The sequence below is a fragment of the Pongo pygmaeus genome, chromosome 3, assembly GCF_028885625.2.
Source record: "Pongo pygmaeus isolate AG05252 chromosome 3, NHGRI_mPonPyg2-v2.0_pri, whole genome shotgun sequence".
Lineage (NCBI taxonomy): Eukaryota > Metazoa > Chordata > Mammalia > Primates > Hominidae > Pongo > Pongo pygmaeus.
The window spans coordinates 36,798,114-36,820,000 of record NC_072376.2 but is presented as its reverse complement, the minus strand read 5'-3'; the positions used below and the strand labels follow the sequence as shown (position 1 = coordinate 36,820,000).

General features: G+C 41.5%; 2 protein-coding genes across 3 annotated transcripts in view; both read right to left on the bottom strand.

Annotated features, from left to right (window-relative positions):
• C3H4orf19 (chromosome 3 C4orf19 homolog) overlaps nucleotides 1-9,692 on the bottom strand; it is a 150,491-nt gene extending 140,799 nt beyond the window's left edge. The window contains exon 1 of one of the 2 annotated variants that reach the window (XM_054485617.2): nucleotides 9,569-9,692. The gene's annotated coding sequence lies outside the window, so the exon portion shown is untranslated. The remainder of the gene's footprint in view (nucleotides 1-9,568) is intronic. The other variant, XM_063663593.1, reaches the window with a different exon arrangement.
• A 4,438-nt stretch (nucleotides 9,693-14,130) lies between these two features.
• The window catches only part of NWD2 (NACHT and WD repeat domain containing 2), a 208,594-nt gene continuing 200,837 nt past the window's right edge, over nucleotides 14,131-21,887 (bottom strand). Inside the window, exon 7 of the mRNA XM_054486078.2 lies at nucleotides 14,131-20,308. Within this exon, the coding sequence (XP_054342053.1) occupies nucleotides 16,376-20,308 (3,933 nt within the window). The 3' untranslated portion in view covers nucleotides 14,131-16,375. The remainder of the gene's footprint in view (nucleotides 20,309-21,887) is intronic.

Genomic DNA, 21,887 nt, shown 5'->3' with positions numbered 1-21,887 from the left:
AGGAAATACTTGTGTTTTATCTTCCAACAGAGAAAGCATGGCATCAACAGTAGTGCCTGAACTCATTTTACAGCAGGGGGATCAGGCTTGGTGGGGCCTCTGCCTGGGCTGCAGTGGATCTCTGCCGTTTTTACTATGTCTACCCCTAGAATACTTGGCTTCCTTTGCCAAAACCAAATCCTGGTGAGCATCATAAAACTTGTCTCGTCAAGTTTAAAAGAGAATGCAGATAAATTGTAACTCCAATCTTGAAGGTCTAGCCAATTAACTCTGTTTTATGAGTCTCTTTGGAAATGACTATAGCATTAAATGTGTTTGTCACATGCCAGGGAGCCAGCAAACCAGGATCCAAACCCAGGTAATGGCGGCTTTAAAATCTGAACTCTTACAACTTCCCCACACTGCTCACCAGTGGCTGGGAGACGCTGCCACAGGGAAAGGAACAGCTCTGAAGTGGTTGAGTGAAAAAGCACAGGACAGGAAGGTTAGAGACATGGGTCCCAGCCCTAAAACAACCTTCAACTTATGGCAGATCCTTGAAGAGGTCCCTTTCTCTCTTTAGGCCTCAGTTTTCTTATCCATAAAATGAGGGGTTTGGACCACTGAAGACCCCTTCCAGGTCATGATTCTGTCATCTACTGACTTTTTTTTTTTGAGACTGAGTCTCGCTCTGTTGTCTACGCTGGAGTGCAGTCCGGGTTCATGCCATTCCCCTGCCTCAGCCTCCCGAGTAGCTGGGACTACAGGCACCCGCCACCAAGCCCGGCTAATTTTTTTAGTAGAGACGGGGTTTCACTGTGTTAGCCAGGATGGTCTCGATCTCCTGACCTCATCTATGGACATTTTTAAAGCCTCAGCTTAGTTGCTTAAGAAATAGGCTTAAAAATTGAATTGAAAAAAAAATTCAAAATCTTTTCATCATTCAAAGAAACAAAGGAAAGGACGGCAAAATTGCTCACATCATTTGAAATTTGAAGTGTGGTTTGTTGCCATTGGGATCAACACATGGATTCAATGAAATAAGAAAATCAGGCAGGGGAGGAAATCAGTTTTTAATGAGGCATTTTCAATTTTCCATGAAATAATTACTTCAAACCACAAATATAAACTTTGAAGCATCTTTCTGAATTTGGCACAGTGTATATGAAAAAAGTCAAACCAAAGTAAACCAAAGACTGATCGGTTTGATAATCTCCTCCAAAGACCAAATAGAAAACCTGAAAAGTGCTTTAGTTGGACAGATAGAGAATTGTGCTTGGAGCCAGCAGGCCTGGGTTCAAGTTTTGGCTGAATCACATCTCCAAGTCTGTGTCCCTAACTATGAAATGATCATCATAATCCTACCTACATAGATATCACAGGGTAGTTGGGAAGGCCTAATAAACAGAACTACATAAAGAACTATTTCATTACAAATAATTGCCTGCCAAAAAAATTTCCCCACTATTTACATGGACATACAGATTTGGAATTTTAATGTTTGAATTACCTCTTAGCAAAAGCTGAAAAACTGCTATAATTAAAAGGAATGGGGGAAGCCGCCTTTAAACAAACAACAAAACCACAATCACCAAAAAGTATCCTTCTTTTACAGTAGCAAAGAATTGCAAAGATAACATCCCAGCCTGAAGGTTGGGAAGCACAGTTCAGAACTTGACAGTCCAGAATCATGTTCACATTCTCTCTTTATTACCTTAGAAGATCTGGCATCGAGTCCCATGGAAGGTGCTTTGAAATGCCTCCCAGATTGCATCCTTCTCCTCTATTTCCTCCATCTTTACCTTGGTCTGAGCTCTCTTCACAGCAGTTAAATGACAGCAAAGCCTAAGCAACAATCAGGGTCCCTGCTGCCAGGCCAGCCTCAGTACTGCCCGATTAACCTTTCTAACAAGCAGACTTCATCAGGCTCCACAGCAATTCCATCAGTATCACATGACTTCCTTCCACTGCCAAAAACGCACCCCTACTGTAGTCCAGCAATCCCTCCACTTGCTCTCATACCTGTAGCATTGATTCCAGCCCAGGGTCCAAGCTTTCACTGTTCTCCCTGCCTAGAAAGCTCCTCCACCTTCATGTAAAGGACCTCTTCAAGGAGAACTACAAACCACTGCTTAAGGAAATAAGAGAGGACACAAACAAACAGAAAAACATTCCATCCTCATGGATAGGAAGGATCAATATCTTGAAAATAGCCATACTGCCCAAAGTAATTTATAGATTCAATGCTATTCCCATCAAACTACGATTGACATTATTCACAAAATTAGAAAAAAAGCTAATTTAAAATTAATATGGAACCAAAAAAAGAGTCCACATAGCCAAGACAATCCTCAGCAGAAAGAACAAAGGTGGAGGCATCACGCTACCTGACTTCAAACTATACTACAAGGCTACAGTAACCAAAACAGCATGGTACTGGTACCAAAACAGATATACAGACCTCAGAAATAAGACCACACATCTTCAACCATCTGATCTTCGACAAACCTGACAAAAACAAACAATAGGGAAAGAATTCCCTATTTAATATATGGTGCTGGGAAAACTGGCTAGCCATATGCAGAAAACTGAAACTGGACCCCTTCCTTAAACCACATACAAAAATTAACTCAAGATGGATTAAAGACTTAAATGTAAAACCTGAAACCATAAAAACCCCAGAAGAGAATCTAGGCAGTACCATTCAGAACATACGCATGGGCAAAGATTTTATGATGAAATCGCCAAAAATAATTGCAACAAAAACCAAAATTGACAAATGGGATCTAATTAAACTAAAGAGCTTCTGCACAGCAAAAGAAACTATCATCAGAGTAAACAGGCAACCTATAGAATGGAGGAAAATTTTTGCAATCTACCCACCTGACAAAGGTCTAATTTCCAGAATTTATAAGGAACTTAAACAAATTTACAAGAAAGAAAACCAAACAACTCCATCAAAAAGTGGGCAAAGGACATGAACAGACACTTCTTAAAAGAGGAGATTTATGTGACCAACAAACATACAAAAAAAAGCTCATCATCACTGATCATTAGACAAATGCAAATCAAAACCACAATGAGATACCACATCACACCAGTCAGAATGGTGATTATTAAAAAGTCAAGAAACAGTAGATGCTGGTGAGGCTGTGGAGAAACAGGAACGCTTTTACACTGGTGGTGGGAATGTAAATTAGTTCAACCATTGTGGAAGACAGTGTGGCGATTTCTCAAGGACCTAGAACCAGAAATACCATTCAACCCAGCAATCTCATTATTGGGTACCTACCCAAAGGAATATAAATAATTCTATTATAAAGATACATGCACATGTATATTTATTGTGGCACTATTCACAATAGCAAAGACATGGAATCAACCCAAATGCCCATCAGTGACAGACTGGATAAAGAAAATGTGGTACATATACACCATAGAATACTATACAACCATAAAAAAGGAGCATGATCATGTCTTCTATAGGGACATGGATAATGCTGGAAGCCATCATCCTCAGCAAACTAACACAGGAGCAGAAAACCAAACACCACATGTTCTCACTCATAAGTGGGAGTTGAACAATGAGAACACATGGACACAGGGAGGGGAACAACACACACCAGGGCCCGTAGGGAGGGCAGGGGGAGGGAGAGTATGAGGATAAATAGCTAATGCATGCAGGGCTTAATATTTAGGTGATGGGTTGACAGGTGCAGCAAACCACCATGGCACATGTTTACCTATGTAACAAACCTGCACATTCTGCACATGTATCCTGGAACTTAAAATAAAATTAAATTAAAAAAATAAACAAGCAAAAAAAAAAAAAGAAAGAAAGCTCTTCCACTCTCTTTCACCTATCTTAATACAAGTCATTTCTCCAAACTCCCTTTAGTGCAGGGCTCAGCGTTTACTGTGGTTATGCAATCATCTGGGAGATCCTGTTAAAATGCAGGTTCTGATTCAGTAGACAGGAGGTGAAGTCAGGACTCTGCATTTCCAACAAGCTCCCAGGTAGTTATGATGCTGCTGGTCCATGGACCTCACTTCAAGGACCAAAGCTTACTGGCTTATTGGAAAAAAATGGAAAGGGAATAGTTTTTTGAGATACATGGACATGGGTTTAAACATCATCTTGATTAGGTTTTAGCTGTGTGACTTAGGGCAAATAACTTCCCTTGTATCATGGGAATATTACTTATTTTATATAAATGATGTGAGGATCTTTTGAGATATTAACAGATATTATTCCAAATAGGGCTTTCTCTTGGCTCCCCTGAACTCATCACTTCATCCTCTAATAAGCGTCTCTGATTATCCAGTCTTATTTCTCTTTACTTGGAATTTTATTGCTTAAATAACATGTGTGCACATGCAACCATATATAAATGAGACCATATGTTCTTTGAGGGCATAATCATGTTTGATATTTCTCTTAGCATATAAATCAAGAAAAAGTTTTACTAAAGTTTGATTTTTTTTTCCACACAAAACTCTGAGCTGTATGATACTTAGTAATACCACCACCCTTCACTGCAGCATTATGTAGGGAGGCAGGGCTCCGTCGTGGTACTGAGCACAGGCTTTGGAGTCAGACACACCCAAGTCCCAGTGTTGCATTCATCACTCACCATCTGTCCTGCCTAATCCAGACTAACATGTCTGGTTCTCATTTTCTTCACCTGTAAAATAGGAATTTTGCCTTAACCTTTAGTGCTATTGTGAGAATTAAGTTAGACAAGTTACATAAGGTACGAGGTGTATATTATAAATTGTGAAAAAGGCCATGATTCTCCATCCCTCCCTGAATCCATGCCATTTTCTAATGTAACGCTGCAGTTCCTCCCATTAAAAAGTGGGGTCTATTTCTCCACCCCTTGAATCTGAGCTGGCTTCTTGAGTTGCTTTTGAAATAGACTGGAGTAGAAGTGAGTTGTGTCAGCTTGAACCTAGGCCTCAAGGGGCCTTGCTTCCGTTCTCTCTTGCAACCAAGTTGGGCCAACATGTGATGAACCCAGGCTAGGCTGCTAAATCATGAAAGACGTGAGGCTCAGCTGCTCCCCACATGACATGGCCGATGGTCTGCCAATACTCAGAGGCAGAGCTGCCTTGGTGACCACAGATGCATGGAGGAACCTGGAAAAGACAGTAATTTGCCCACCCAAGCCCACCCAAACTGCTTATCTACAGAAGCACAAGCTCAATAAATGGTGGTTATTTTAAGCCATTACGTTTGGGGTGATTTGTTACATGGCAATAGATAACTGATACTGAATATATAAGTAATTTCTCAATAAACAGTAGCTATGTTTTGGACAATATTATACTTAATATAGAATGAGTTTTTCATAGTACTAACATTTGTGCTTTTTAGTCAGAAGTAGGAAGATGACTAAACCAGGAATTGGGACTCTGAGATTCCAGTCCCAGCAGTTTTTCCAATGGGCAGCTGTATGACTTTGGACAAATCATTTAACCTCTTTGAGACTCAGTTTCCTCATTTGTAAATTAAGGTGGTTAGACCAAGTAACTTTTAAGGTTCTTTTCCAGCTCTAAAAACGATCAAGGGTCCTTTTACCAAAAGGCAGTACTTCTTCCTTTCTAACAGATAGTTTTGAACACAATTTAATGTTTTTCTTGTAGACTTAGGGTTTAATCACAGACCACCTTCACTGTATTGTCTTTGCTGACTAGCATTTGGCTGTAACCACATTTCATACTTATCACAAGAACTGTACATTGAAACTATAAAGTAGATCTCCTTGCTGTGGACCAGGAACGCAGGTAGCCAAGCTCATTAGGAATCAGAAATGAAATAATGCCAAATAAGTTCTAGTGGGAATCTTAAGTATGTGACTCTTAACAATTTGAAGGGCAGGTGGACTTCTTTTATGCATTTCTAGGTTACAATACATATTCTGGAGGACTAAGGTTGTTGACAATCTGACCAAATAAAAGCAATACTATTTTACAGCTATACAGAATCAAATCTTTGTATTTATTGCACATTAATAACCAAGATACATATGATACTCATTTATCAAATGAGGGAAAACAACACCAAAATCAAATTTCAAAACTCCTGTGTGTAGACATCTACTCTACAACTAGTGATCAAGTGAATGAATTTAAACTATATCTAAATACACATTGTATTAAAAAGCTATGCGTGTGGCAATGAGTCAATAACCAAGGTGACTTTTGTTCATTCACAGGCATTATGTATAGCCTCTCACATGTCACTAATACTCTTACAAATATAATACAGTCCTCTCTGTGACATATAGCAGGCTATGTTGTGGCCAACTGAAAACAATAAAAAAGAAAGGCTGTTCTACTGTCCATTTCCACTAGTGTTAAACAATCAAATGTTTTTACTCCCAGAAGGAGTTAAGCTAAATCAGAGAATGTGTATATGAGGGCAACAGTTTACTTTAGCTTTGCCTTCAGATGTAGATATTTAAGTCTGTAGAAGGAAGCACTAGGTTGTTGAAAATGTGAAATATAATTGGCTATTTATCAGAAAATTTTTCTGTGATTAAAAACCATGAGAAGCTCTAGAGGAACTAGAATCTACATGAAGAATATTGCAATGAAACATGGCTTACATTTATCTACCTGGAGAAAATGTATTTTGAAATGACATGTAAATTGACGTCAGAGATTCAAGTCAACTAATGGGTTCTTACAGTTAAAATCTTAAATACCAGTGCTTCTTTAACTATCTTTTGAATCAATTCACTTCTCTCTCTCCTCTAATTTAAATTTTTGCCGCAGCTGCCTTTGGTCTTGGTTGTATCTTTCCTGTTTCATTCTCATTGCAGCCTGCATGAATTCTCTAAAGTAGAGATCTGCTGTGCTTAAGATCCTTCAGTGGTTTCTCCCAAGATATTAGGATCTCTGAAGACAAGGACTGTGTCCCCAGAAACTCATCGACTATCTGGTGTCTCTGGGTCTACGCATGTGATGTCTCCAAGGCCAGGTCACCGTTTTATTAAATTTTGGAGAACCACTTGTACACCGAACAGAACAGAGTTCAGCACTTGTGATAAAGTTTGAGATACAATATTCCTTTTGTCATTTGTTAATATTCATTGCAGCTCAGGAACATCTTTTCTACAATGCCTGACAACACTGAGTCAGAGTTTTAATTTTCTGTTTCAGGACACATATTCATTGGCTTGGTGTTTTACATATGTTTTGGGAAAGGATTATTTGATAATCTTACAGTCCTGAAGATTTTAACTAACCTCTGTGGGACTATGATATTCTTGGGTGAAAACGGTACAAGTAGATGAATGATTTCATTTTCAGTTTATTCTCTTAAATAGCAGTTAGAGTAAGAAAGGCTACTAGAGACACAGGATGGCTAGAGACACAGGATGGCTCAGTGGTTAAGAGCAGGCACTCGAGAAAGGCTACATCTGACCTGCACATAGGTGAAGACTCCAAGTCAGCTTCCCCTAGGATGACCCCGTTAACTCAACTCTTTCCTACACACCTACAAAGTCTCTCTGTAAGCATGTAATCTAATGACCAAAAAGAATGACCAAAAGGAAAATCTGTCTAATGACCAAGAAAGAAAAGCAGGACATAGGTACTAGTTACTATTTAACCAAGACTGTAAAAGATCCCAAGATTCAGGGTTATCAGAAAAATTGTGTAACTAGGGGAATGTGAAACACAGTATAGGGAGAGGAAACCCAGCTACTGGGAGGCTGGTATTCAATTATTTGGAAACTGGCGTCCATTCCAAGAAGCACAGTGAATGGGCTTCCGGGCACCAAGAGCGGGCTGTTCTAGGAGGAAAGGGGCCATCCCTACCTGCGCTCTGCCCTTGGGCTGCAAATGGATTCTGGCCGGAGCTTAGCCAGGTTGTATTTCCAGGCTCAGAGAAGGGTCTGGGTGGGAAGTCAAGGGAATCATTCCATGTTTAGGATAATGGAACACGTTGAGTTGGTATCCAAGTTTTTGTCTTCAATCCCAGATATCCAAAAAGCTCTTTGAAACACAGGAAAGATTGGCCCTATTTCTCTTTAGGTGTCATTATTTATCTAAATCTCTGGAGCCATTGAGGACCAAGATCATACGTGCTGAATAAATGCACGGAGCAGGATCAGAGGATAGACACAGAATGGGCCAAGAAGAGAAGTAAGCCACACCTTCCCTTCCTGTCTCAGCATCTGTTCCATTTCTGCTCAGTGACCCAGGCAGCTTGCTGTTACCTGACTCTTCACACTTTAGGGAAATACAAATAACTCCAGAACTTAACTTTACCTTTGAGCGTCAAATTGTTTCAATTATGTACCTTGTTTCAATTATCTGCCTCCTGACAGTGTTTGGCAGCTGGGACCAGTAAGGTGGTCTATGATCTTTAACATCTGTCTTATCCTTCCTAAAATGGTATTAACTTGAAGGATTAAATGGGGAAGGGGGAGGGGTAGGCAGCAAATATAGACTCTATTTTAATGTTTAAAAGCAGTAACCCCTTTCCATTTCTTTCTCATTCAACTCTCAAATGCTTCTCGTCTTTTCTCCAGATATTATTCCTCATAAGTGCTTGCTTGATTGCAACCACCAAGGACATCCACAAACCAGGGCAAGAAGGACCATCAGTAATTCTTTCGCATAAATAGTGACAGGAAGAAAATAAACGCCCTATTCTTCAATGATTTGAACCACCTCTGAAGCACAAACTTCCTCTAAATTCACAGGGCAAATATCCATCATGGGGCAGGTATCTATGCCGCCATGGAAAGTAACATAAAATGTACTAAGTCATCAGAGGGAGTTTGATTTTGTTTTTAAGGTCAATTGCCGTGCTGGGGTAAAAAGCATTGATTCTTGCTTTTTATCACCGGAAAAATTCTTCACCAGTACTTTGTCAAAATCTCGCCTCATCAGGGCTGCCAAGGTCAATGCAATCTAAGTAACCAACCTGGGAGATGCTTGCCTAATTATTAAATATTTAGCAAACAGTTTGTGACTATTTAACTGTTTGCACCTGGCACCCTCTTTTCACAACGTGAGTCCTCCTGGCACCCTGACCTCTTCCCCCACCCCTACCCACCGCCCAGGACGCCAGCACCCCTGGGGGGCAAATACCAGGACCCAAGGGCATTTCAAAGAAACAGCAGAGGTCACATTCCATTTCCTTTTTATTAAAAAACATACTTAAAATGGGGGAGGAGGGCACAGATCTAAGGGAAAATCTCTTACAGCTTTTTCAAGTTCGCATGCACCGTTGAAAGTTCATTAGTTAGGGATTTAAAAGCAAAAATGTTTCACACAACCAATTAAACGCCAAGCTTTACAAACGCCTTGGTCTTTGGTTTTGGGAATCTGTAAAAGTCCGCCTCCCCCCACCCGAGTTTTGCCCCTTTTAGAGCCCCTTTGTTGAATTACGTGACTTTTCCTGAAGTCATCAAACTTTGAATTGCGTCTCTAATTTTTTTTTCAGGGCAAAAGCAAATCAAGAAATTAAAAGTAGGCACCTCGGAGAGAAGTGGGGGAAAGCTCGCCCCAAAGCCAGGTTCCGCAGAACTAAAGCCCTCCTTGTGCGCGCGGGGCGGGGGATTGTCCCTACCTGGGGCCAGACGGCGACGGCGGCGGCGGCGGCGGCGGTGTCCCGGCGCCCATGGCTTCGCCGGCCTCGGGCGGCCGCGCCGGGAAACGCTAGCGGCTCCGCGCTGCCTGGAGCCCGCCGAGCTCGCAGCGGCCGCCCCAGCGTTGTCATTGGGTCCGCGCGTCACGTGGCCCGGGCTGAGGGTGAGCCTTCCCGACACGCGTAACCCTTTACCTGCACGCCCCGAGGATGCGGCGGGGCTAGGGCTCGAACCCCTGGAGTACGATGTCCGACATCCCCGGGGCCGGGGCGGCAGTCCCGGGCGCACTGAAGCAGAAAATTCACGCGCTTGTTGGCCTCTGAGCACAAACGACCGCGCCAACCGCCTGCCATCCCGGGAAACTCCGTGGTGCCTACTCCAATGTTGCGCTGGAGAGAAGGGAGCTTCCTATGATCAAGGGACTGCAGTACGGGGATACACAAAACAAATGCACCCGCTGGCAAATAGATGTGTACTCCCAAACCCCGCGAACTTGCATTTTTCAGTTTCCTGCTTATTTCTGGCATTCGCCGCCTAGACCTGCTGTGAGCTCCATGGCCAGCCCTGTATGAGCTACGTGGACCTAGAAACAGCGGGGGCGCCACCACCACGATAAAAACCAGGGAAGTTGCACACACTCGCCTGCACCCTAAAGGCCCCAGTGGGAGTTCAATGAACTCCTGGTTCCCCGTCCCCTCCTCACCCACTCCCCCACCATCCTTTTCTTTTCCTGAGGTCTTAGGACATTGGCCACAACACTGCATCCAATCTACTGAGTTCCACATTCGTAGCTGTTGACAATCCATATACCTAAGGCGGGTGGAGAACTGACTCTGCTTAAGGACTGGACATTCTTTTCACCTGTGCTCCAAAGCAAACGCTGGGCTTGCCAAAAAAAAGTGTTAAGCAACTGCGCCACCTAGCTTACCCTCTTCTCTCTTCTTTTCAACTCATCCAGCAAGAGAATAAAACAGGATATTGGAGAGGCATCTGGACAGAGTATTATCTAAGGATGGACATAGTGTCCTTGGGTTTTCAATGTATCTACTTTAATGATTCCAGCCCCATTCACATGATATTTGCCAGGCTTTTGAGAATTTGAAGACTGCATTTTTTGAATCCTTCTAATTTTGCAGTGCTGGGATTGCACACTGTAAAGTGGTAGATTTTTGCAGGAAGTTATAGGTGGTTTTACATCCTTTGTCACAATGAACGGCACTCATGTCCAACTTATAGTCGACACTTAATTGTCTACAGGATATTGATACATTTATCAAGTAGGTTATCTGTCCAAAAAGGCTTTGGTATTTGTATTGGGTTTCATTTTATTTATTTATTTATTTATTTATTTATTTATTTATTTATTTATTTATTATTTGAGACAGGGTATGGCTGTTGCGCAGGCTGGAGTGCAGCGCGATTTCAGCTCACTGCAACCTCCTCCTCCGGGGATCAAGGGATCCTCCCACCTCAGCCTCTGGAGTGCCTGGGACTACAGGCACATGCTACCGTGCTTGGATAATTTTTGTATTATTATTATTATCATTTTTGTGGAGACTAGGGTCGGGGGTGAGCTCTCCTTAACTTGCCCAGGCTGGTCTTGAACTCCTGAGCTCAAGCAATCCGCCCGCCTCGGCCTCCCAAAGTGCTGGGATTGCAAGCTGAGCCACCACGCGCCCAGCCTGCCTTGGGTTTTAAAGTGCAGTTCCTGGACTAATAGCATCGGCATAATCTGAGAGAATGTAGTAAAAATGCAAATTCTTGGGCCCCACCCCAGACGTATTGATTCAGAAATAGTTGGGGAGGGATGGTGAAGAAATCTGTGTTTTAGCAAGTGGTACCTACTCCATTTTGCGAACCGTTGCTCTGAATATGCACAAGTAGCTGGCAAAGTTCCCCTCATCTATTAAATAGTAAGGGCTGGCATTCTATAAAACTAGAGGTGCTGCTTTTATTTGTATCCCTAAATTACCAGTATTATGTAATCTGTCATGTTGATACACTGAAACTGAACCCTCCGTGTGTCCATACAACGTGTAATCTGTATTTCTTGCAGATCTCTTGGAATGCCAAATTGAGATCTGAGGGGGCCCTTGTAAAACATATGGAAGAAAAACCCATGGTTTCTTGATGCACACCAGGGTGAAAACACCATGATTCACTTCATTTTTTAGGTGTGCCCATGTTTTCACTGACATGTAAATTGTTCCCAGCCAATGAGTCATGAAAGATAGGAAAGCTAATTTTTTTGAGTGGATTTATCTACACGGTTCCAAATTTGTGAAAGAGTTCTAAAAAACAAACAACATTAAAAACATTATGGTATCCGTTTATGTTGTAACCCAAAATACTCCCCACACTATATTAGGCATTGCAGTAAGGGCTCCTGAGAAAGAAAGAACTGAGTGGGTTTTTATTTCAGTTTTCTCCATGGGATAGATAGCCTATTTCTAATGGGCTAGATGGCTGTCTTACTTTTAAACTCTCTAGGTCCAAGTTTGTTTTGTGATTTCCCCCCACTTTCATCCCCTGGTCACTTTACATTTGTAATTCTATCTACTCAATTTCAATTGGAACTGGATTTGAGTTTTCCCTCTCCTTCATCAAACACCTCTATCCATTAAGCCCTGAAATAAATCTTGAATTGCCCCTACTCTAAGCAGGTTCTAAGATCAGGTTTTAACACTTTCTGAGATCATAGCCATGGTCTTTACTGGTCTCCCAGCTTCTGATCTCTTCCGTCTTAAAGCCATCTGACAAAGTAACTGCCCTTCCCTAAAACTTTTTTTCCCAGCTCCCTGTTGAAACCAGCACAATTTTCCAACAAGCCAAATGCCCATAGCACTGAAGCTTGAGAAACTTACACCTGCTGCCTGTTGACCAGTTCCCCCTCCTTAACCCTCCCTAATTCCTGTTTTCCTATAGGAGGTTACAGTGAGATGCTAGACACCTGCTGCCTATTGATCAACTCCTCTTCCTTGCCCTGCCTGTTTTCTCCCCCCATATAAACCCCAACTTTACACAGGGGAGATTCAGATTTGAGTCTTGTCTCCTGTCTCTGGCTGATATCACCCATAATAAAGCCTTCTTCCCTGACAATACTCATTGCCTTAGTGATTGGCTTTCTGTGTAGTGAGCAGCAGGACCTAGGCTGGGCCCCTGGCTTTCAGTGACACTATTGACTACTGAATAAAGTCTAAAATCCCAACAGCATTTGAAGTCACCTGAAATATGCTTCAACTCCCATTTTTGCTCATGCAGCTTCCTTTACCTGAAATGTCTCTCTGACATTGACAGCTAAGTCCTAATTATTCTTCTAGCCTCAGCTCTATCTCCTCTGGGTCAACCTTTTTGATACTCAGGTAGCGTTAATTGCTCCTCTGTAGTATATCCTCAGCACCTGGCTCTCACTCTTACTAACTTTGAAATCAGTCTCATCTGGTTTAGCTGTGTCTCTTCTAGACTGTAGGGTTCTGGATGGCAGGAGTCATGGGTGACTTTTCAAATCATTCCAGGATATAGCATAATACCTTGGGCATAGCAAGCATACAGTGTTGACTGTTGTGTTCTTGACTCTAGGAAAGAAGATATTTAAACAAACTCTATTCATTTGAAATGCTTTTTTGCAAATATTTATTAACTTCTCTACATTTTCTTTGAGAACTAAAAGGAGAGGGGTTTAGCCATTTCAACCTAAAGATATTACCCTTTGTAAGTAATGGAATTGTTTTCAGTGGTGGTAAATTTTGAACACGTTAGTCTCAGCCATGTGATGCAGGCAATAAACCAGAATAATTTATTTTCTTAACACATTAAAGTTTCTCTGAGAACAATTATTTCATGACAACTAGATATAAGCTTTCAGATAATTATTTCCTATGTATTATCACTTAAGCACACCAATACTCCTCTGTTTCTGTTTTTTAAAAATATTTTTTGGTGTGTGTGTGGATTCTCAGATCCAAGAGGCAAGAGATAGAAGAAAGGGCACATGGGAAGGCTCACCTTGGTCCTGCTCGTTCGCGCAAAGGGAATTTATGAGAGACAACTCCTCAATCATCCTTCTTCTCCTTCCTCCCCATCCTTCTATTAATGAATTCATCAACTATTTCTGTATACCTGAAAAACCTGAGAGTTTGCAGCAACCTTCAGCGATCTTCAGAGCTAACCCAGTCTCCCACCTGCGAGTTAGAAAACATCTTGTAGGTCATTATTGATCTCTAAGTGCCTACTAGATACTAAATGCTCTATTTTGATGTACTTTGAGAAAGTTAAGGAAAAAGACACTGAGAGTGCACTGAAATCTTGTTCAGCTATTCTCCCTGGACCCCTGTTTCTAGGTTTCTTTACCTATACATTTGGAATACTAACAGTACCTACTTCACAGGGCTGTTGTGAAGTTTAAATGGCTTAGTACATGCAAAGCTCTAAGTACAGTGCCTGGTGCAATGTAAGCACTCAGTAAGCATGAACAGTTATTATTATTACTGAAGGTCTCTAATCACATCTGCCAAAAATGGGGGAGAAAAGCAGCACGCCAATCTAAGTAGTTTATCTTTTATTCATACAAATAATACATACACAAGACTATATTGTTTGAAGACTGAAATAATTTTCTAGTGTAACAACTCTGTAACAAAATTTAACTAAATGTAACATTTATGAAAATATAAATCTCTGATTGGGTAATTCTTCCCAACGATACAAAGTTTACATAAAAACATTCAATATGAGCTATCAGTTGCAGACAAGTTAGGAAAAATCATTCAAGTCACTTGTATACTCTATTGGCTTTTACATAGAACATTCACATACTACATTTAATCCATCTAGGCATTTAATTCTTAGAAATGTGTGGCATGGAGGTTCAACTGATAATGACAGGAATGAGAATGTGTTGCCTAAAGAGCTCAAAAGCATAGACTCATGTAATCAACTCCAGGTGATCTGTATGTGGGTTGCCTTCTCTGGGCTACCACCTCCCTGGCTAGTAGCTAAACCAGAAGTAACATACTGAAAAACATCTTTCACTATGGAGCTGGGTATATCTGAATCACATCTTTGAATGCTTACATGTTAAACTGCTTTCCAAAGGGAAATACAATTGACTTGGATTCTCTATGGGTTACATGAATTTATTTTTCCCGTTAGCCTCAATAATCATGATGTTGCTGAAGTTTTTCTTATACTGCTTCCCAATGTCCCTATGAGGGCTACAGCAGAAACTATCACTACCTTTATTTTGCACTTCACAAAAACAACACACTGATGAGGTTAAAGACCTGTCTAGGAATACACAATGAGTTCATGGCAGAGCTGGGCCTAGAGCAAATCAATTCCTTGTTCATTATTCTAGTAAAGTGTTACTTCTCTACTTTCTAAGAAAACTAAACTCAACCAAAAGTGTGGATACCTTTTGAAAAGTTATCAAAGGACATGCCATGAGGAGGATATGCAAGAAAGAACAATCATCTTCACCTTTTGAGATGCAATGTTTTCTTTTAAACAGGTGAATTAATTTTAAAAAATATTTAATACCGTTCCATGGCTTCTGCTTTGAAATGGATAGGACTATAAAAGCCTCAGAAGAGTCCTCAACCAGGAAGAGTAACAGATAAAGAAGCATACAGATGGTGTGTAGAAGTAAGAAAGTGATTGCAAACAAGGACAATAAAGAACTTTTGGACATCCTTAAGATTTATGGAATATTTTAGCACAAAGACAGGCATATTCAGTTTATCCCAGAGTGTTTGGTCATCTATCTGCATTTTACACAGGAAAGAGAAGGAATGTGAGTAAGGCAAACATCATCAGTATCTCAGAGATGGCATGTTGAGAAAGCTTGCTTTCTATGAAGACTAACTGCAGGAATTTAGGGAATATTTATGCTTCCATACAACTGACCAAATAGTACAGACTTCTGTTAGTACAATGATGGAAATGGACAGGTGTTTTGACCAGATTTGTAATGCCCTTCCTGTAATTCTTCTTTACACCCAGCACAAACAGGCATTTCAAAAAGATGCAAAAAGATTGTTGTTTCTAATTAAATGTGTTCTTTTGCAACCCAGGAAATAGTTTAAAAATCATATATTCTGTTATACAGAAACCCTCGCATGCAATTGTTGCAACTGTATTTTAATAAAGACTGACTCTCCACGTTCAGTAGCCCTATGATAGTGGTAGTTAGTTCTTGTCCCAGTCCAGTCCACAGTCTCACATTTCAGGTCATATCTCTCGGGAAACTGGGAATACACTTAGGTATTTTTGTTACATTATTTTGCACCTTTAGACCATTCACTGCAGACTAGGTGTACACAGTTGTCAGGACTGTAAAATGTAAAGAGAGATTAAGGCTGTGTTTACTTATCAAACAATCATTTGAAGTCAAGCAGCTCTTTGTCTTCATGATTTCAGCCGATTTTTGTAGAACTAATTCCCATCCAAATGATCTGTATATAACTCTAGCCTCTCTCGTCTTAACCAATGGGATGTATTATGCTGCCTCACCACACAGCTAATTTAAAAACTTTTAGCCTCTGCCTTTCAGATGAAGTAACCATTTAAATACTACTACTAGAAATTCTGACATTCTGGATACACTTTGACAAAAAGACCACACCCAAGACTAACCTCCTATTTGTCCATTTCATGAACATCTTAATAAAACACTGGAATTCCAGCATCGTTCCTGCCTTTTAAGAAATGAATAGTTTATCATTTGGGGCACATTTTTTTTTCCTTCTGTACTTGGATCACATATTTCTGCTTAGCTGGAAAACATTTTGTCAGTTATCAGGGGCATAGCTGTGGCCCCTGGCTTCTAGGGCCGAGCATACCCGCTCATAACAAGAGTTGTGTTTCTTGGAGGGTGTTGCTTCATTGGACTCAGTAGAGTCACTAACTGTGATGGGGCTGTCTCTTGCAAAGACCTCAGTGGACTCTCTCCATAAGCAATCCACAGATATTTTAAAACAATAACTGTTACACTTTGGCCTGGAGGTTTGTGTTGCATTGTTGAAAATTTGTCTGCTATTTGAAGTGGCAATTTTGATTTTCAGTGCAGCATCTACGCGGTCTACTACCGTGTAGATCCCTATACTCCCATCATCAAAGCCCACAATGATGTTCAGGTGCCTCTGGGAGAGTGCAAGGAAAGTTGGTGTTTTGTAAAGGGAACAAGCACCGATATTTTTGCCATCTGCCAGTCTCATTACAATTAAACTGAATATTGCACCATTTTCATCCTCCTCCTCCCCATTTCGGAAACAAATGTATACCAGGTAGCGACCATCCCGAGACAACCTCTGCCGCCAGATGATCCCAGAGGCGTGAACCACCCGCAATTTACCACTGTGTAAATCTAGCACGTTGATGTTTTCATCTCCCCTGGATATAATGCCTAGCTTTCCATTGGGAGAAATTTCAAAATCCTCCAGATTTTTCAAGAAGTTGTTTGGAAGTTGCACGCGCCGACAGATCACTTCATCTGTCAGACTCCAGATGTTCACAGTCTCGGCTGATGTGATAAACACGATGATATCAGGACAGTCAGGGATTAATTTAAAATTCACGATGGTGGTCCCATCTTCACAGCAAAATTTCTTGGTGATACTTCCTGTCCAAAGACTGACTGCCAACACTTTGCTTTTAGTCATTCCCACCACAAAGGTATTTGCGGAGGTAATAAAGGCATTCTGCAAAGTGGTCAGAATGTTGCAGACCCTGTGGCCTGTGGCGAGCCTCCAAACCCTGGAGGCGTTTTCCTCACAGAGCGACACCACAAATTGGTCATTGTGTGTAATCAGCAGCTGAGATATTCTCTGCCCGTTAATTCGAAAAAGGTTTTCACCACTGCTGGTGTGCCAGACATACTGGCTGCTTTTGTCATCTGATGTCACCATTATATCTCCAGTGGATGTTAACACACAGTGTTCAACTATTCCTTCATGCTTGAATACCGCTTCGATGAAGCCACTGGTGAAGTTCCACTTATGAACACAATCGGATCCATCCAGGGAGTAAATGATTTCCCCTCTAGCAGGCAACAACAGACTTTGGATGGATTTTCCAGTCTTATCTATGTTGGACATAGCTGTGATTATATCTATGTCCCAAATGGAAAGAACACCACTGGTTGATAAAGACAGTAGCATATTGTGGTGACTGGATTTCACTAACTTAACAATGGAACCTGAGATTTCCTGCAAGCTTGCCATACACTGTCCCGTGTCCCGCCTCCAAAAAAACACAGCTGAGGTATTTTCCATGGTGGCGATGATACAATCTCCATTTTTAGACAGCACGGCAGATATAAAGCGTTCATTGTGCTTGGCTCTGAACTTTTCAGCCACCTTCCACAGACCAGTATCTAAGAGCTCAATGCTGAGGGCTTTACAGATCAGAACTGCACTTTGGTCTTCTGAAAGCTCAATGCTGACCACCTCGCTATCTTCTCTTCGGCAATCAAAGTCATCAGTCAGCTGGGGGCTGGAAATGTCCTCAGTATTCCAAACAGAAAGACTTCCTTCACTGTCTACCATGACCATTTCCTGAGCTGTGTCCAAGATAAGAAGAAACTTCACAAATCCACCTGAAAATTCTGATGTCACTGTACATAACTTTTCTCCACTCCCTAAATGAAATATGGTGGTTGTGTTCAGGTATTGGCCACAGAAAGCATACAGACCATCCAGGGAGCACTGGACGCATGTCACTTCATACCAGCAGTGGAACTGGTAAAGCGGCCATCCGTACAGCAGATCGATGACAGTGACATCTTTGCTGGCTTCAAGCCATGCAAGGGCATGGTTGGCAGACAGTGTAAATCCATTGATGTAGGTGGCGCTGCTTCCATGCTTGGTCCCCTTGATTTCTACTTCAGACAGGAGACAAGAATTGACATTGTCATAAATCAACAAGGTGTTATTTGTTGTAGCCACCACAAGGTACTTTTCATCACTGGTGAGTTTCATGCCCAGGATGACAGACTGGGCTGTGGTGATTTGCCTGAGTAGCTGTCGAGTCTCTACATCCCAGGTGCTGATGGAACCATTTTCTAAAGCTGTGAGGACAGTGCTGGGGTTACAGGTAGGCAGGATCTCTGTGACATGCAGGTGACTGGATGATAAGGGAAGACGCTCTGGGCTGTATGTCACATCCATGGATGAATGCAGTGGTACAATGGAGCAATATTTGGGCCCATCTTTGTCACACTCTAAAAGAAGATGTCTAAGTTTGGGCAGGGAGCTTACAACAGGCAGCAGTCTTTGCTGAAGCTCTGCTGAAAGGGAGCCGGGAAATGCAATGACCTTGTTTTTGATGCCGCGGAGGGTGTTGGCCAGGAACTTCAGCTCCTTCTCTTGCGAGTAGTTGTAAGCCAGCTCAATGTCTGAAAGCACTTTGTCAAACTGGCCAATTTTGATCATGGTATAAAGCCAGCTGAAGTTCATGATGATGCCATAAAGCAGGTCATCGGTTTTTCCACACCTTGTCAAGTGGTACAAAAGCTCAGACATTTTCCGATGATTGACGAAAAAGATGTCAGGTTCCAGGGGATTACACTGGAAAACCCAGGGCTGGTCTGGAGCCTGCCTGTCAAAGGAAGCCTGTTCCATGAAGTGCTTATCTTCCTCCAGCAAACTTCTGCTCTCCAAGTCAAGGCAGCCATTCAAGTAGCGGTCCTCAAGGCAGAAGACTTTCCTCCTGCCCCCTGACCAAACCCCCAGAAAATAATCTGCTAGGATGGTGTGCATTTCACGCAAGTCATTGTCATCCTGCAGATATAGCTTCTGGGCTATGAGCTGCAGATGTCTGTTGGCCCAGACCAGGAGTGTGACATTTTTCACATGTCTTTCTATTAGGTATCCACTGAGACCCTCCTTGAGCCTTGCAATGTACAAGTAAGGTACTCTCAGGGGATTGCTGGGTCTGGTGTTTTCATTGAGCTCACTCATTACACTGTTGTCTAGGGCTAACACATCCTCCAGTTCCATTTCACTCAGACCCATTTTGGCCATAGTGATGTAACCAAGAGCCCTACAGACCAGTTTCTGACCACACTTCTTCTCCAAGGACCAGAACAACTGCTCTATACTTTCATGAACGGTGACAGAGAGGGAGGATTCATCGACGTCTTTGTGAGATCTCCAGTGTCTCACCTCCCTGAAGGTCAGGTTCACAAACATTGGCAGTGTGCACTTGGATAATGCGTTGTTCACATAAATCTGCTGGCCTGATGTGACCTTCCTTTTGACGCGCAGCAGCTGGTGTTTGAGAACTTGGCTGCACATCTTCCTGTCTCGGGGAATCAGCTCAATGTAGTTGTCTTCTTCATGGATAAGGCACCTTAGTTTCTGCAAGATCCCATGTTTGTTGGGCAGCGTGGAAAGGACTATCCGGACAAAGCGGGGCAGGTGAGCTGGGAGCCACCAAAGCTTCCTGGCATCATCATTCTCTGAGAGCTGCTCTAGTGCATCGAATATTATGACTAGAGGTCTCTGCAGTGAAGACTCATTCAAAAGATTTATAAATAAGTCACAGAGGTCATGGATCTTCTTAGGGTAGCTTTGAACCAGACACCGGTAGTTAACTGCCAATTGTTCACAAACACTTAGAAGGAGAGTCCTAAGGTCAGAACTCATGTCTGTCATTCCTAGAAATCTCACGATGACTACTGGGTCAGATTCTGGTCCTGTGTCCTCATGTAGCCAGCCATAAGCCTAAAACACAAAAGTGGAGTTTAGAATGGTAATATGTATTCACATGGTCATATGTGATAACATTGCCTCTCCTCAGAGCTCAGACTTCTGGTCACCTCTACTGTGCAGGAAATAGCTTAGGACCAAAAATTGGAAAAACCTTTTGAGAAGGCCAAAGAACTGCCATGAAGCTTGTGTACCAAAATCTACAGGTGAGACCCTCAGGATTACCCTTACTGAGTGTACTAAAGTAGCAATAATAGTATTTTTCACTCATTAGGCAATATTTAGCTTGCATTCCAGAAGATACAAGGTGTTTCATGAATTACAAATATAAATATCTAGTATGGTCAGCTTTGTATCACTGAATGAATATCCATTTCCTGGTGCAGCTGTTGGCACACAGTAGGTCCTTTGTAAGTGTTTAATGAATGGATAAGTAATGATTTACATATTATATTAAGTTCAATATATGCATTAATTGAGAGCATATAATGTCATATATGGCTGATCAAATTTCCAATTAATTAGAAAGCAATAAAAATATTCAGTACTGAAATTACTCTGAATATAATCTTTTATGATTTAGAGATAATTTTATGGTGTTATAGGGTCATAATTTTGATTATTATTTATCTGTTATAAAATCCACAGAATGGTGGTTAAAAGAGCTTTGTTAAACGTTGTGCTTTGTAACAGATAGTTGATTTTATATACATGCAGCCATCAGTCCTCACATTATCTCTCTGAAGGGTAGATGAGATTACAGTGTCATTTAATAGGAGAGGAAACTGAGGCCCAAGCTGGATCAATGACTGCTCAGAGTTAAATGGTCACCAAGAGAAAAAGCTGGAGTAGAAGTCATACCTGACTTTTCATTCTTTCATTTCTTAAATATTCTGTGGCGTTAAAGGATAAAATATGTGAGGAGCCCACTAAGTTTAGTCTTTCTGTTTTGAAAGGTCAGGATAAGAAGAAATATGCCCAAGGCATAAAATACTCCAATGAGTATTTTTAGGAAAATAAAGTCTTTCAGTTATCCTTGGAATTTACCAAGGATATGCCTGAGATAAGGAAGAGTGATTTTACACAATAGGAGGTAAGTTTGTGAACTTTGCTTCCTCAAGAGAGATAGTTCAGGTTAAGGGATGAATAAGATTAGAAAGATTTATGGAGATCAGTTTTATAAGGAGCTGTTAAGGAAAATAAACATTTTGTTGCTGTTGTTTAGCCTCAACCTTTGAAGCTGATTTCAAGGAAGACAATCTTGTCATTCAACACGTATCCTTTGGTGGTAAATTTGAAAACACCGGTTTGTTTCTACATTGATTGCTTATGATAACTATAGGCATCCTCCTCCGTCCTCCCAGTCACATGTTGCTGAACATGTGATGTCTGTAGAGAGCAGCCCTACCATCACGAGCTCATGCTCATGGAAATGTTGGGTGACACATGAGATAAAAATGAGATGTCTATCTGCATCCTCAAAGGGACATGAGGTCACAGGACAGTACAGGTTGTTGTTGACAGTGAGTCAGACATTCCCCAGGAGAAAGGTAAGTGAAGCTCAGGCAGGGGATCTAAAAAGAGGCACAGTTTC